The sequence below is a fragment of the Lolium rigidum genome, chromosome 4, assembly GCF_022539505.1.
Source record: "Lolium rigidum isolate FL_2022 chromosome 4, APGP_CSIRO_Lrig_0.1, whole genome shotgun sequence".
Lineage (NCBI taxonomy): Eukaryota > Viridiplantae > Streptophyta > Magnoliopsida > Poales > Poaceae > Lolium > Lolium rigidum.
The window spans coordinates 279,690,291-279,701,746 of record NC_061511.1 but is presented as its reverse complement, the minus strand read 5'-3'; the positions used below and the strand labels follow the sequence as shown (position 1 = coordinate 279,701,746).

At 46.9% G+C, this 11,456-nt stretch overlaps 1 protein-coding gene across 3 annotated transcripts; it reads right to left on the bottom strand.

Annotated features, from left to right (window-relative positions):
• Window positions 1–248: 248 nt before the first annotated feature.
• LOC124705379 lies at window positions 249–2,715 on the bottom strand. Of its 3 annotated transcripts, XR_007003980.1 has the most exons (3): window positions 1,531–2,715; window positions 1,405–1,467; window positions 249–406 (listed from the first exon to the last, which is right to left on the bottom strand). XR_007003980.1 is itself a non-coding variant. In XM_047237110.1 (2 exons), the coding sequence occupies exon 1, from the start codon at window positions 2,713–2,715 to the stop codon at window positions 1,555–1,557; it is 1,161 nt and encodes a 386-aa protein (XP_047093066.1). In that variant the 3' UTR covers window positions 1,340–1,467; window positions 1,531–1,554. The 3 variants fall into 3 exon arrangements, 1 of the variants encoding a protein (XP_047093066.1); XR_007003979.1 differs by having other exon boundaries at window positions 1,405–2,715; XM_047237110.1 differs by lacking the exon at window positions 249–406 and having other exon boundaries at window positions 1,340–1,467.
• Between the last annotated feature and the right edge of the window lie 8,741 nt (window positions 2,716–11,456).

Here is an 11,456-nt window from a genome sequence, read left to right as displayed (position 1 = left end):
TGCTCCATAAGCAGGCTAGCAGAATGTTTACGAGGTTTCAGTCATGATTAATTAGATTTTTTTTTTTGAGAACATCATGATTAATTAGATGTAGGTGCAGAGAAGAGAAGGGTTTATCCGGCCTCGGCATCGTGGGCTAGCTGGCAAACTTCCCTTGTCGCCCAGGGGGGCGGTTCCAACCAGTTCTTGGAGCCTCAGACTGTATATGGTCCTGATGCAGGATGCACCAGAGGGTAAAAAAAAAGGTGTTAGATTGTGGAACACGTGAAATATCAGCAATACACAAACTACAAACTACACAGAAATATGAGATTGTACAACAAAAGGCTTCGGCTTCTTGGACGATCTAGCTTCACCAGTTTGTTGTCTTCGTATCCAGGCTAATTGGACCTCAGCTCTCTTCTCCCTAGACAATTTCAGCAATAGATTGTGAGATGAATCGAATAGGTTGAACTCACATATTTATCCAGTTCCCGAAGCCAATATCATGTTATTTACATGCGTCCACGTCCACAATCACAGAGCTGCGGCAACCAGCCTCCGGCCATTTCTAGAGTTACAACACAAGCTTCAACATTGTGCAATAGCAGTCGCCCTGGTGACAAGATTTCCCATTCCACCAGTAGGTTGCTCCACCTCAGTAACATGATTTTGAGCATAGAACACGAATTTACTGTCAATCCTCGTATCAGGTTTGTATATTCTATTCTTATGAAACACACCGGGGTTGGGTTAACTTTGATTTCAGATGTGGGGACTGGGGAGGGCAACCTGCCAATGTCTGAAAGCTCACTTAGGAAGAGATGACATAACTAGCATTCAAAGGATTAAGCCACCAACTATTCCAGTATAGGGCAGGCGTGTGCTGCTGAGCATTCTAAGCATTTGTCAGATACCAGGTTATAAAAAATGCCGCACCACTTTCTTTTATTTCCTCAATAACATGGCCATACACAGATTAATTTTAATGTACTCGTAATGCATTTGTTAGATACCAGCTCCAGCATACAGTAGAATAGAGAGAGATACACAGATTTATCACTTTTTTTCAAATGGGTTGCCCTTGCTAGTCTGAGAAGGTGGGATTATTTTGATTTCGTCCACCTGTTCCAGATTGGCTACTGGAGATCAAACTCAGAAAGAAAATTACACGAGTCTGCAAAACATGGCAACAAAAGAGTATGACACTATAGCCTAACTGCATTCAAATCTCTGTTTCTTCAATCCATGTTGCACATTCTGATTAGTGAGATTTGAATTTCATATGATCATTGTTCTATATGTGACAAGTTGGCTTCCAGTTCACTTCGATATGGTTTTACACTACCATAACAAGAAATAGATTCATAAAATTCTTGATTGGCAGTAATTTATAACAATCAATGCAGTAGCTCAAAATCTGACCTTGCATAACCATACTTCTTGGCAGTCTCGTTGCATGAGCAACACAATCTTCCCAAGAAAATCCTACCAAGAACAAACATTAGCCAAGCAACACAATCTTCAGAAAACTTCCTAGGCAAACCCTACCAAGACTAATGTTGGCCGATGACATCACAGGCTCGTCTTCCCCAGTTGCTGTGGCTGCTGCAACACACCGAAGCCCTCGAAAGGGATCTCGCCGTTGAAGGCCCTGACAACATCAGGGATCTCGATCTCGTGCGGTTGCACATACACCTTCAAGAAGCGTACCATGGTGGCCCCGAGCACCACAGGAACCTGATGATTCCCCTGTGGCTTCCCTTCCTTCCTCAGCAGGGCGAGCACCGCACACCTCCTGGAATGGCTCTCGAGGCTCCGCACTAGTATCTTGGGATACCTCGCGATATCTTCCAGGCTCAACCCCGCCTTCCCGACCAAGTATCCGATGCTTTCCTTTATCTTCTCCCCCGAAATCGCCATGGCGGGTGGGTACCGCCGCATCATTAATGTAACAATGTCCTTGTTGAAACCGAGGCTCTGGTAGACTGCAATCTTGGTCTCCAGTGTGGGGGTCTTCATCTTGGAAAGGATGACAAACATGTGGACGAAATTGGGGTCACCGGGTTCCATGCCAAAGTTCTTGACGGCCTGGACGATCTCTGCCAAGCGGTCGGGGCGTTGCAAGATGACGCCTGGCTGGAGGGCGATGAGCCTGGAAACGTCCCCCGGGGGCACTCCGTGGACGTCCCGTAGCGCGGAAAGCACGAGGTTGAGAGTATTCTTGGGGCAGCAGCGGACAACGAACGGCATCTTGCGCAGCGCGGCCACGACGCGGGCATTGGAGCCGAGGATTTCGCGGAGAGACTCAAAGAGCGGGGCCAGGTGGTCCTGGATACTGCGGTGGAGGACGACGGGGCTGAGGGAGACGAGCTTGGGGAGGAGCGGCGCGCTGATGCCGACGGAGGCGAAAAAGTCGAGCTTGGGCTGGATTGTCTTGGTGGGGTTGGAGACGAGCATGATGGGGAACTTGCGGACGGTGGCGGAGATGTCGGTGTCCGAGAAACCGTACCGGCGGAGGAGATCGAGGACGGCGTCGGCCTGCGCGGTGGAATCCGGGGAGACGAGGCGGATGGAGTCCGCGGCGCGGGCGGCGGCGGCGGGGGAGAGGGCGCAGGTCGATTCCAGGTAGAGTACCGTGGGGTCGGCAGCGGCGGAAGCGGTGGCGGTGGAGAAGGCCGCAGCGATGTAGCGGACAGGGAGAGGGAAGAGGCGGCGGCGGGCCGCGGACAGCATTGGGGAAACTCGCAGTGGGACAGCAAGCAGAACGGGGCGACGGGAGTCGAACTGGGACGAGGAGAAGACCCTATGACGCTGTTTAGGGTTCAAGGGCTGGGAGCAGCATTTGTGAAGTCTGTTGCCATTGCTAAATGTGTAAATTTCGTAGACATTTTACATGTAAGTATCCTTTCCCCTCTCTCTCCTGCTACAGTACATGAGAGGACTCTCTACCTCGCCGGGCCAATCCGAAGCCGAACTCGTCGGCGAGGCCGGTCGAGGGAAGCGGAGGAGCGGCGCCGGAGTTTTTCATGTACATAGTAGATGTAGGGTCTGGCCTTGTGCCGCATAGGTGGCGTTTTGCCGGGTGGTTGCTCTACTCCGGTGCTGTCCATAGGGCGGTGGTGGGGTGGACTTGTGCCGGCCATGCCTTGAATAAGGCCTTGCCCAGGTGCCACAGCAGCAGATGGCTGCTTGCTTCTTCTTCGGCCTGTCGTGGTGGCGAGGGAAGAGGAGATAGCAGCTATCGGCATCTTCAAGTTCGTCACCTGGAGGTTCCCTTCCCTCTAGTGCTCCTGCGCGGCATCAGGTGGTGGTCTAGTTTGCTCTCCGGTGAGCTCCTCTGGTGGGAGGTCACTTCTCAGAGCATCCTGGGCGGGGAAGTTAATAAGCGCTGCTCTGCTTTCTTCTTGAGCTCTGCATCTATCGAGGTGTGTCTCCTTCTGGCCGGACGGGGTGGCGAGGAGGAGGAGGCGTCCTTGCTGGTGCTATGCAGATCAAGAAGAAGCCTTCCGCAGCACTGCACTGGTGGCTTCTTGCTGCTCTTCCTCCTCTTGGCCTGCCATGGTGGCGAGGAAGAGGATGAGGAACACATCAAACCGATGGTGATTCAACGCTGTTCCGGGGAGCTTCTGGAGCTTCGTCTCCCCTGGGCGGTTCCCAAGCGACGGCCTCAGCTTGCCGACGCTATCTTTGGTCAGGAGGCAGACCCCGCCTCGCTCGGCAGCCAAGCCTGCCAGAGTGTCTTCTTCCTCTGCGAGAGGAATACCTTCAGCCTTGCCATGTCCATCAAGCCCCTGCCCAGCCAAGTGGTTTTGTCCCCGGCTTGGGTCGAGGCGGTCGTGGTCGGAGGCTGCTCGTCGCCGGCGAAGCGCTTGGACCCGATTGCGTTTCTGCAATCTTTTTTTAGGGTGAAGACTGGATTCGTAAAGGACCTCGTTGTAATTTCTCTTTCTTTCAGTGTCCTTCTTGTAAAACTTTACCCACCGCCGTAATGGAAGCTCCAGGCCCTTCGAGGCCTTACCTGTTCACAAAAAAAAAACATGTAAGTTGAAATCAGCGCAATACTTTTATCTCGGGACAAGCATAAACTTAAATGGGCGACTTCTTATCAGAAAAATGATTACTCCTTGCCTACAAAAATATGTCGAAAGTTTATCAAAATGATTACTCCTTGCCTATAAAAACTTAAATGGGAGTATGTTTCGACAAAAAAAATCACGTGCTTTTATTACAAGACATTAACATGTAAGTTTGACAATCAATTTCCTCTGTCTATAAAAATATGTCGAAAGTTTATCTAAATTTAAATGTATCTAAACACTCTTTAGTATAGATACATTCGAATTTAGATAAATCTTCGATATTATTTTATGGACGGAGGAAGTATAAAAAGTACATACGATATTTTAATAGAATATTGTGACACCATAATAAATCACCCGTTGGCAACTTTGGAGTAAAAAAAGACATCAAAATGTACCAACATTTGGCTAAATTTGAAGATCTAGTAGAATTAGTGGAGAAAAATTATCAATCTATCCAGGGATTCAGAACAAAAACATTCTAAAGTGTTAGATTTTCAAAACAAATCTTGTTGATGGCAAGGAGCGTTACCGATGATCCACGCTTAAAAAGGACGACCGCCTCTTAGCGGTCATCCAATTTCCTACGCTGGTGACAAGGGATTAACTTGTCAATGCCTACGAATTGTAGACTAGGGTTTCGTTGGATGTAGAGGGCAAGTAGATCTCGAAGGTTTCAGCCGAAAGTGCTCGACAATGTAAAAACTAAGGTTGTGTTGACAATAGATTCGATCCTTTCTTTGTCCCTCGACCCCCCCTTATATAGGAGGTGAAGTCGAGGGTTTCGTAATACACAAGTTTACAGAGTCCGGGAGGGTTTCTGACCCGTCCCGCAAGATTACAAACGATGACTTCTATTACAACTCTAACTTTCCTTAATAATATCTTGGGCTTCCGAATCTTCTTATTCTTCGGGTCGTGGGCCTTCATTAAACCCCGGGTACCACTTTCAGCAGGCCCATTGGGTGTGCCTATGTCAGTAGCCCCCGAGATTTTGCTTGAATCGCAGAGTCAGGGAAAATCTTCACTTTTATATTTATCCGACAACTCTGAATTTTCGCACATATCTTTGCATACAAATTTCTATATTGTACAGGGATAATGGTAGTTGGGGCTAGTTCATCTGACGGATCAGGTACTAGTTAACTGCTCTAGTGGCAATCCGCAAAAACCTACTTCAAGATCACGTCCCTGGACATGATCTCGGGATACTGGGTGTAAACTTCGACAGGTGCCGCTTAAGGTCTTACCATTCCGTCGAGTCCCGAGTCATATTTATCGGGTACCTAACGCGTCCGTTAGGATTTTTCTTCGTATCCGTTGATACGGAAAAAAGTAGCAAACCGACATCGGAGACGGTGCCACGCCGCACGTAACGGATCCGGGGTCTTACCTTCGCAAATTTTGCGGCATTCGGAGATTTATTCGCAACTTCGGCGCTCTGAGAATATATTGTCGAGTGCTTATTCGGCTGTTGGAATAGCACATTTTATTGAGTCAACGGATGACTTATATTGCTTTCCCGATGGGAGTATATGTAGAGTTATTTTAACTCGAAATATATTCTCTTATTCTTCTATCTTCTTTTCTTTTATAATTTCATCGGGCACGCGAACAGCGTTCCCGATGGGAGTAGCCCCCGAGGCTACAGCCAAGGACTTGTGCTTGGTTGTAGGCTCCAAAAATTAATACCATCTGTCGATATATTATTACTTTCTCTCGAGCTTCTCATATCTATCGGGTGCGCGACCAGCGCTCCCGATGGGAGTAGCCCCCGAGGCTATGAACAAATACTTGTATTTGATCATAGACTCTTGCCATTTCTATTTTGTCTTTCTCAAACTTTTCATTTTTTCTAAAGTAGCCCCCGAGCATTTGGGCAAAAACTTGTATTTGATCAAAGGCTCCCGAAATAATCAATAATCTTTTGCTGTCGAAATGTTTTATCATGCGTCTTTGTCGAAATTTTCTCTTTTTACGGTGACATCATTGCTGACGATAGCCACGATTACTGTATTGGGAACATGCGAGAACCGCTTCTCTCTCTGCCTTGTGGGTCCAACTTTCCTATCCAATTGACACGTCGTGCAGGTGGGGGACACACGTCCTCCGCTTTTTCTGGTACACGCACTGTACCGCCTGTCTCTTCATTTCTCAGTAAAAGTCCGTTTTTACCCTTTGTCCACGTGTAGTCCATCTACCCCACAATTTCCTTCATCCAACGGTTGCGCTGATTCACTGCACCTCTACTTAGGTCCATCTTCTTCTTCCTCTGGCACTTTCGCTCGCGCCGCACCTCTGTTCTTTCTTTACGAAAATTCTCCGCTGCGCCCAGATCTCTTTGTGCTCCTTCGCCCTTGCGCTCTTCGACTCCACGCTTGTTGATGCCGCCGCGCAAACTCATCAGGCACAGTACTCCAGAATCACAGATGGCTACGGAAGATCTGGGGAACTTGGAGTGGGAGAGATCCAAAATCTCTCAACAGGATATCAATATGCTGAAGAAGCTTGGCATCAGCGGGAAACAAGACGCGCTGCGCTTCCCCAAGGAAGAAAGCTTGCAATTGGGCAGCTCCTCGACTCCTCTTTTGGATGACGTAAGTCCTCAACTGCTTTCTGACGTTGTCGATGATTTCATTAGTTGCTTCTTTTTGATTTTGTGCTATCGCACTTTTTCCCTTACCAACACTTTCTATCTCCATCTTTCTTTTAACAGCCTTTGATTAAGGAATTCATCCGCTTCGGTGCCCAATTCGTTGGGTACCGTGATTATGCTAGCAAAGCTGAAGGTAATGTCTTTCTACTTCTCTTTACCGTTGCCTTCTCATTCCTTTCTTGTCATGATTTTAACTAGATTTAACTATCTTGGCAGAAAAACTGGCAAAGGCCAACGAGCATGCCAACACCCTTGCCCAAAAACTAGAGCAAAGTGAAGAGGCTCGTAAGAAGGCCGAGTCAGATGCTAGTAAAGCTAAGGCAGAAGCTGATAAGGCCAAAGCTGACGCTGCTGGTGTCGAAGAACTTAGGAAGAGGCTTCACGACGCCGAGACTTCGCTGAGCGAGCATATAACCGCACAATCTGCTCGCGAAGAGGCAATTATTAAGCATCTGAAGTCGCAAAACCGTCGCTTTGTCAGTGAGTACCTGAACCATTTTGTATTCTTTGGACTTGCTTTTCTTTACTTGTTTGTTGATCAATAAATTTCTGTCTCGACAGATTCAACATCTCAGGAATTTGAACTTGAAGATCCCGACAATGATCCTCTTCTTGATACACTTGCGTTCCTTGAGTTTCATGGAACAAAAACACGTGAAGGCATTAACCAAGCCAAGGAAGGACTGTCGCGGCTCTTCCCCTACTTCTTTCCAAAGAAAGAGGAACCCGCGACTTTTCTTGCTCTTGCCAAGTGCTTTAATCCACCAGAAGATCTTGGACTGAAGTTGCGCCAAGAAAATATGAAAGTCGCTGTTGAAAGCACTGTCGCCCTGGTTGCTGACAGTCAGCAAAACGTCGACTGGACCAAAGTTGGCGATACACAGGAGATGGAGACCACGAAGTGGCGATCACTGATCAAGGCTGCGAAGCCCAACACAAAGAAGATCCTCGCTTATCTTGGATTCAAGCCTACTCCTGCCCCTAGCTCATCAAAGCCGGAGGTCTAGTAGAATGCCTTATCTTTTCCTGTTTTTATTTTTTATTTTCTTGTTCCTTCTGAAGTTGTCGCCATAGTACCTTTGGCTACCATTGTCGTAGTAGTTCTTTTGAAGATTCCCATTGTAATATCTGTGTAAATGTCTCGAGAATCAATGGAATTCTATATTGCGTGGTCATTGATACTGAAATTTTGCTTTTTCAGTTGATTTTTGATAACTACTCCGCGAATCCTCATCCTGCCGACGCTTTTCCTGTTTTCTCCTTCTCAAAGAAAACGCTTGTCGCTGATGACCTTGTCGAAGGTTCTTGAAGTAAACACTTTCCACAAGATTTGCAAGAACTTCGCCATCAACTTCAGTCCATGAAACAACAAACTCTTGCGATGATGGAACAATCTCGGAAAGCATCCGAAAGGGAAAAGATTGCCCTTCAACAGGCTAAGGAAGCCATGACTTCCAAGGAAGCTGCTATTTCGGAGGCTGAAAAAGCAACTACTCGAGAAAACTCGATGCTTGATTTGATGATTGAAGCCAGTGCGGACATGTCAGGTATGCTTTTGTAAATCCAGACTCCTTCATTATTTCTTTTTCGAGACTCTTATGCTGTCGCCAAATAGGTTCCTTTATCGACACTGCTACAGAAGATGAAAGGGTAAACGCAAGGACAAATCTCCTTGTTAACCTTTCTCTTGAACACGGTTCTCTTTTCTGGGCCACTCCAGAACGTACCCGACAGATTGTCAGGTTTCAAGACCGTTCGTGCCAAGTTCGGGGATTTCTCGAGTTTTGTTCCAATACTTTATCCAAGATTTTCAATGCTATGTTTCCTCAGAATGTTCAACCGAAATCTCTTCTCGAACTGATGGAGAAATTTAAGGATGTGCAAAAGATCCATGGCTTTGTAAGGGCTCAACTGATAGCTGGTGCCAAGGTTACCCTTATTATGCTTCAAATCTACCACCCCAAACTTGATATGACAAAGGTGGTGGAGACTGTGCATACTAAGCTGAGGCAACGACGAAGGGGTGTTGATAAAATCAATGCACGGATCACCCCAGTAGCCGAGGAGATAATTGATGATCTTCTTCGGATGGACGCCGACTTTTTTTCAGACGGCCATTATGCCGACTTTTTGGGTGCTGCTCCCGAAGAAGCCAGAGTAAATATTGACGATTTGTTGGGTCGTAACTGAGTTTGTATTTTGTCGATAAGATCTATATCTTCGCTGTGTGTACATTGTAAGTTGTATATACTTTTCTTCATTCAAGCCCCCGAGTGTTTTGATATTAAATCCTTGTGTTGTATGTGCGAGGTTTGAAACCAAAGCAACCGGATTTTTGTACTATTTTTGCGGGTACTAGCCCCCGAGTGTTTTGCTCTGTTTTGACTGCTATTTTGTATCTTTGCTTTATTTGGCGAGGTATTTGGTACCAAGGCGAAATAACTTTGTCAGCTGAACCCATCTATATTGTATTGTAACTTCAGCATGTCGACGGAAAAAATATATGTCTCCACTATCTTTATTATATTGCAGCAACGCGAGCCCGCATCATTAAGAACCTTTCCCGGCCCCACTCGGTGCCCCGAAAAAGGAAAAGAGTGCGTCTGAAAACTCGCGGGCGTTTCAGTACATTGTATTTTTACAAAGGAGAGCTATATTTTGATACTAGGCGTAGAAACGCCTTAGCTGCGCTACGTTCCAGGGGTTTTTCTCGGGAACCCCTGTCTTCTTATCTTTGATCCTGTATGCTCCTCCTTCGATGACTTCTGTGACGATGTAAGGGCCGAGCCATGGTGACTCGAGTTTTTCAGTACGATCTTGATTAAGTCGCAGAACTAGGTCTCCAACCTGAAAGGACCTTGGTCGCAAACGTCGACTGTGGTAATTTTTGAGGTCTTGCTGATATTTAGTGACCCTTGACAGTACTTCGTCTCGAGCTTCGTCGAGTGCATCGACGTCGTCTTCCAATGCTTTCCTGGAGACTTCTTCATTGTACTCTGTGACTCTCGGAGAATCGTGCTCTATTTCTATCGGCAGCACTGCCTCTGTGTGACGCCCCGGAACCGGTATCATGAGGATTCCAGCGAACCCGCCGAAATCCGCACGATATCGATTCAGAGACGCCCTCCGACACGACGTGCGCGACGAATCACACACGTGATGCCAGAGGAATTAACACGAGCGGTAACATTACAACATGATTACAATAGAGCCCACAAGATACATATATTACAATAACGACTCCAACGAGTCAAGATACAAATATACAATACAAAGATCCAAATCATACAGAAGATCGAATACGTCCGAGTACGGACAAGATACAAATTTGGACTAAGAGTCCTGAAGATAACCAGTGGCGTCCATAACCCTGCCCGAGGCCAAGCCGGAAGGGTAACCTTGCTAACGTCGTCATCTCGTACCTGTCAAAGTCGGGCCATCGGTTGCCGACAAGAGGGAGGAAGCAAAAGAGAAAGGGGAAAGGCGAGAGTAAGTACCAAGGAACGAACTCCGGCACGTACTTAGCGAGAATAGAAATGGCTATGCTCGCCGGGCGAGTATAATATATATATCGCCGGGGGCTATATGGTAGGTTTAGCGGCAGCAATCTATAACCAATAGAGACACGCTACAACATCCGTCTAATCAGATAACATAAGAGAGCGCACAAGGTGACAGATAAAATACTACACAAACATAACCCAGCCGATTACACATATCCCCTCCAACAATTGCGAAGAGGCAATGTAAAGGCGCTCAACAGTGGACAAGTTTTATTAGGTATCGGTTGTAGTAATGCTATATTACTAATCAAGTTATTAGCAAATTATTATCAACAACATAAAGGTGTAAGTTGTTCTATGATCAAGCTATACAATTCCAAGTCGTCCATAACCGCGGACACGGCTTATCGAAAAGATGTACACCCTGCAGGGGTTGCCCAAATGTAACCATACGCATGCTCGAACCCACTTGCTACAGGTGGAGTCTCACATCAAGACCGTTCCCAATGCAAGAGAAAGTTTAATGGGAGCCACCCAACTAAGCTACCCGTGACGAAGTCCGGCCGTACTCCGATACGGACCAGAGGTTTGCGACGGCTTCCAAGGCGGGCACTAACGACCGGCCAAGGATAAGGAGTCCCGCGTTATGAGTACAGTACAGAAATAAACACCCGAAGGCAACAGGAAGTAAATCGTGCATCGTGCATATGGGCAAATAAAACCAAAGTTGTGGCTCCCAATAAACAGACTCGAGGAAAGGTAGTGGGTGATGAGGGTCCCACTCCCCCACGTACGGGTAGAGCGCTCAATCTCGGAACAGATAACAAGAACTCGGGTCCTAGGGGACATTAGCGAGTCAAAGTTCCGATGCTTTCGCAAAGGGGCTCACAGATGCCTCTGCTTACAATTTTATTTGTTAACAATTAAGTAAAGCATGTGTATCTCCAACAACTGATATAGCATGTGATAACCTCCCAACAACCCAACAAATCCCGATAACAAAACGAGATAACAACAGAGCCTAAACACGCCTACGACTCGCAAGGCTCAAACATCAAGCAACGGCTATGGGTAAGGAATGATACATATAGGATTATTATGGTAAACAAGTGGAATAGGACACGTGACTCGATAAAGAATCGCAACATAAGGATAGCAGTGCGAGGGAGAGAGTAAAATAGGTGAAGAGAGAGGGCTCGCCTGTGAAAAGCTGCAGAAGAACTTGTCGGAGAACTC

Coding starts and splice junctions, on each gene's coding strand:
- LOC124705379 (XM_047237110.1), bottom strand. CDS start 2,715: ATGCTGTCCGCGGCCCGCCGCCGCCTCTTCCCTCTCCCTGTCCGCTAC.